General features: G+C 38.5%; 1 protein-coding gene across 1 annotated transcript; it reads left to right on the forward strand.

The window, feature by feature from the left end:
* Window positions 1–3,010: 3,010 nt before the first annotated feature.
* On the forward strand, window positions 3,011–5,027 carry LOC104446102. The gene is made up of 2 exons (XM_010060011.2): window positions 3,011–4,388; window positions 4,570–5,027. The coding sequence occupies exons 1-2, from the start codon at window positions 3,011–3,013 to the stop codon at window positions 5,025–5,027; spliced, it is 1,836 nt and encodes a 611-aa protein (XP_010058313.2).
* The last annotated feature ends 402 nt before the right edge of the window (window positions 5,028–5,429 follow it).

Below are 5,429 nucleotides of genomic sequence, written 5' to 3' on the forward strand. Positions count from 1 at the left end.
TTTAATGCCACTCAATAGACACTCGGACCCTTAGGTGCCAAAATTTGCTACGAGGGACACTTAAGTGCTAAAAGTTATGAAATGTATATTTAAATGCCAAAATTAGAGCAAAATTTATCAGTTAAGTGTCAATGGCAAGAAAATCCAATCAAAATGCTGATGTGGCAGTATCTTTCCAATGAGACAAGTGCAAAAATGCTATGTAGCACCGACACGGACATGCGACACGCGACACGACACGACACGGCTTGTGTCGACACGTCATTTATTAAAAATAGAGAATTTCGACACGTTTCGACACGTTATATATTAAATATATTTTTATAGATAAATACATAAATAAATAATAATAAAAATAGCCTAGAATTAATTTGCACGAAAAATATTAAATAATATCATTCATTATTTTAATTTGTTACAATAATACACAAAACTTAGAGGAAAAAACGTTGTTTAAAGAAAAATGCTGAAATGATATTTTTAAATTTATTTATTTATCATATATAGCATTTGTTTATTACTTCTTTCATAGTAAAAGACTTAAAAAAAAAATAAAAAAATTCTAAAAAAACAAAACTGAAAAAAAATTGACCCCGTGCGTATATATTTATAGCAAATTTATTACTTCTTTTATTACTTTTTTTGTGTATATTTATATTTTGACGCCTCAAGTATTAGAAATTTTAAAATTGACCCCGTGCGTGTCGGAATCACTTGTCGGAATTCTGGACTCGCATGTCGGAGCGTGTCGGAGAGAGTTGACCACGTGTCGGATTTTTCGACACTCGTTGACCGCGTGTCGGAGCGTGTTGGGACTTGTCGAAGCGTGTCGGACACGTGTCGGAGTGTCGGACACGACACACGGCTTCCGGAGAGTGTCCATGCTACATAGGCAAAACGACGTTATTTTCTATGTTGACGTGACTAAATAAGCCAAAAATGTATGTCAAATTTGAATTTTAATATAAATATTAATTAAATTAAATTTAAAACTAAATTTATAATAATGATAACAACATTTTAAAAAAAAGGGGAGAAGTTGCAGAATGTGAGGGCTGTGCAAGCCCTGCCTGCCGCCACCCCATTGCCGAGAAGGGCTAGTGACAGTTGGGGTCGTCGGGCCCAGCCGAGGGTTGGCAACCCTAGCCGATGACCCTGGCTAATCGGCGGTGAGGACCTACAAGCCCTCGCTGCTGGTCGGCCAGAGTAGTCGACCCCTAGTAGAGTTGGTGACCCTGGTTGACCTTCCCCCCACCGTTGCTCGCCCTTCGTGGCAACAGTGGGTTAGTGGTGGTGAGGCTTGCACAGCGCTTGTCGTTATGCAACTTTATATATATATATAATTAAATTTAGTTTTAAATTAAATTTAATTAAAATTTATATTAAAATTCAAATAAGAGGCAAAATGAAGTCGTTTTGGATATTCTCTGCTAACCCAGTTTTCTAGCAAACCATGTAGGCGAAGTATATTAATAAAAAATTGCCACATAAGATTTCCTGTCAAGGTTACTAGACTTGGCACTCATATGTCATAAATTTTTAAAAAAGTGGCACTTATGTGTACTTTTTATAACTTTTGGCACTTAAGTGTTCCCGATACCAAGTTTTGACACTTGCGTTGTACTTATGCCATATTTTATTCGAAGGAAAATGCCCCTAGGAAGGGTGCGAAATGTATGCATGATGAGCATGTGATTATTGTTGGCCAGCAATCAATGTCATCGAAGAGGAGCTTGGAGAAATAATCGATTCAGATCAAATTCGAGGATATTTTGAAACAAAATTGAAATTCAAAAGAACTTTGAGAGACGAACCTAGGAAGCTTTGGAAATTTTCCAGAATCGATTATGATCCTCGAACCAAGTCTGACATCAGTGGCTCTCCACAAATTAGACAACGTCGAACCCTTTGCGACAATTTAGAAAGCACTCTCTCTCTTAAATATTTAATTATTAAAGTATATTCAGAGAAAGAGGACAACGCCCGCAATGAGAGGTCCCTGATATGAATCTGCTCAATTCTTCAAGTAGTCACTAATAATCACCTAAAGAGAGAATTGCAATTTGGGAATTTTCTCTTGCGTGAGGGAAATATAATATTTCTTTTTTATTCTTTGATTCCAAACTTGAAAGAGGAGTACATCCTCTTCTCCCACCTCCTTTTGCTCTGTCGCTATTCGTAGCATTGAGCCGTCGGGAATGTTCTTTTTCTAATCATCCCATCTAACCATCTCCTCTTTGTACCACACATCATGAACAGGTATACTGAAATGAATTGTTAGATAGTATCTCATCCATTAATAATACCGACTGCTTTGTTAGATGTGATATGACTGAGCATTTCACTAAATTAATTATGGATGAGATACTTTTCTTTTGCCATTTAAAGCATGGGATATCTCATTTGTGTTTATTTGCGAAATTAGTGGTTCACAATTCTTTTACCTTCTTGGGCTTTTGAATAGATTCTTTCTTTTAACAAACAAGGAGCCATCTCAACATGTATATATACATTTTCCACTATTCCTCCTATACAAACCAACATTATATGGAGAGGAGCGAGACAATTCAAAGTGAGCAAAAACATGACATTTAGCTTCATTTGGGATATGTGGAATAAATGGAACACTCGAAGCTTCATCATATTAAACTAATCATGGATGAGATGCTTTTCTTTTTGAATTCTAATACATGAGATACTTTGCTTGTGGGGGTTTGCAATAGATTCTTTCTTCGAAGAAACAAGCAAGGGACCATATCAACTCACACACATGCGTGCGCACACACAGACATATATATTCCTCCACTAAATTACATAGAAAGGAGCAATACAATTCAAACTAAGCAAAAATATGACATTTGGCTCCATTCCAGATCTATGGAACAAATGGAACATTCGAGGCTTCGTTATACTTAGCCTCCTGCTTCAGGTCTTTCTCATTCTATGTGCACCCCTTAGAAAGAAAATTGTGAACCGCCACATTTTTTTTTTCTTGTGGTTGGCCTATTTGATGGCTGACCCAGTGGCTATATCAGGCATTGGGCTCATCTCTTGCAGCCAAGGCAAGTTGTTTGCTCATGCAATTGAAGTAGATGGGGCACTTCAGGCATTTTGGGTCTCATTTCTCTTGTTACATCTTGGCGGCCCGAACAATATCACTGCCTTCTCTTTAGAGGATAACTCGCTTTGGCAAAGGCACCTACTTAGTCCCATCTTCCAAGTTAGTATCACCATTTATGTCTTTGTGCAAGTATTTCCTAGTGACAAGTCACTAATGATCCCAACGATGCTGGTGTTTCTTTCTGGGATCATAAAAAATTTGGAGAGGATATTGGCACTCAATCTCTCGAGCCTCCCAAGGCTCAAGGAATCAATGCTCACGACTAAAGAGCTAACATTGGGTGCATATTTGAAGCCTGATGAAGAACTCAAAAATCTAGGGTATGTATATTCTAATGAAGAAGAAAAAAAGATTGCTGAGAGCATTGTGGTGAAGCATGCTTACTATTTCTTTCAAATCTTTAAGTTCTTCATCATAGATTCCTTCTACACAAGTGAAGAACGCCTCATAAGCTGCAAATATTTCAGCGAAGTTTCAGCAGTGGATGCGTTAAGGGTGATATCAGTCGAACTCAATTTTATTTACGAGATACTCCACACAAAAGCATTGACAGTACGTTCCAAGTGGAGCTACATTTTTCGCTTCATAGCCTTCATTGATGTTGCCATGGCTTTTGTCTTGTTCAATGGCTTCAAGAAGCATCAGCTTCCCAAACTCGATGTGGAAATTACTTATATCCTTCTTTTCGGAGGGATTGCTCTTGATGTGATAAATTTGTTCATACTCATTTTCTCCGATTGGACTATTGCTAGAATCATGCACTACAAAAGAGGGCCATCTAAACTAGATTCATTTCTCCACGGGTTAATATCCACCACGGATAACATGAGGAAGCCTCAATTTGCCACATGTAAAGCAAAGCCTAACACCAATGCTACGTACACGGTCTTACATACACCATTCATATTTCGGAGGTGGTCAGAATCCATCTGTACCTGCAATGTTTTTTTTGCATTCTTGAAGGAGAATCAGACAAAGATGCCCCACTGTGATCAACACTGGGGGATTATGGCCGTTCGTAATATCTATAGTTTTCCATTCTCTACGGCTGAGAAGATCATCTCTTGTTTCCATCAAATTACAGGGAAAGTCATCGATACGAATTTATCAATCTATTCGGCGTTTCCCAGGTACGTGTTCAAAAATCCCTTAATTAAGAAACTATGGATTTTTATCTTCGAAGAGATGAGACATAAATCCGAAAATGCGGATAATCCGAAAGGGGCAAGGAAGATATTTGAGGCTAGAGGCGATCTATATCTCCAAGGTAGATTGGGGGAGATTGATTGTGGCAATCTTTCAAAGCATGTCAGCAATGTTTCTTACCACCAGTGTTATAGTATGGCATATCGCTACTGAAATATGGTACAACAAAGAGAAACCCACAGAAAAAAATGACAAAAGGGAATTAAGCAAGATCCTTTCCGACTACATGTTGTATCTTTTAGTTAACCAGCCTAATGTGGTGTCTGTTGTGGCGAGCTTTGCCAAGAAGACATTATTAAAGTCAATTGGCGATTTACTGGAATTCGGTGGAGATGCCAAGGGTGTGGAGCAGCTATGCGAGAAATTGTATAATGATCCTATCGAAGCCCTTAAATTGGAATCCCCGCTTCGCCAGGGGATCGTATTGGCCCGCAAGATGGAAAGATTAAGGGATATGAAGTGGGAGGTGATGAGCGGAGTGTGGGTTGAGATACTGTCATATGCAGCGGGTCATATTAAGGGAGAGGCACATGTGCTAGTGTTGAGTAAAGGTGGAGAGCTTCTTGCCTTTGTTTGGCTGTTGATGGCTCATTTCGGTTGTCTCTATAAACCTGAATGGGACTCCTACGGGAAATCTATGTTTGGGATAGACGACTATGATAACGGAGATGTTAGTACGGTGGAAGGAGAACTCGTCTAATTGATTTCAACTGAATCAATTTCATTCGTTATTGACTTCTTTTGGATGTTGCCAAAAGCCTAGCTTCACTCTCCTTTCCATTCTAAAGTATTTTGTTTTTATCAATAACCAGATTCAGTGATTATTATTGGACAACCAGTTAACGAATTATTCTTCTCTTCCACGGGAAGAATATGCTCCTTCTTTTCCATTTTTTTTTTAATTATTTGATGCCAAATTTCAAAGGGGAGATCCGAATGTCCTTTTCCTCTTCTCCCACATCCTTTGCTACTTGTCGCCGTTAATGCCAACGAAGATGGTTTTCTTGGTAATAGGCGTATACGTTATTGAGGAGACCTGAAAAACTAGTCGTGCCTTGTATCCAATACGCCACTCGTACACGTATGATGATTTAACCGGTTT

This window comes from Eucalyptus grandis, chromosome 5, assembly GCF_016545825.1.
Source record: "Eucalyptus grandis isolate ANBG69807.140 chromosome 5, ASM1654582v1, whole genome shotgun sequence".
Lineage (NCBI taxonomy): Eukaryota > Viridiplantae > Streptophyta > Magnoliopsida > Myrtales > Myrtaceae > Eucalyptus > Eucalyptus grandis.

Excerpts from the sequence above, each read along its gene's own strand:
- LOC104446102 (XM_010060011.2), top strand. The coding sequence starts at position 3,011 with ATGGCTGACCCAGTGGCTATATCAGGCATTGGGCTCATCTCTTGCAGC. Across the intron at positions 4,389-4,569 it reads AGGCGATCTATATCTCCAAG|TTAACCAGCCTAATGTGGTG; the intron begins GTAGATTGGGGG and ends TGTATCTTTTAG.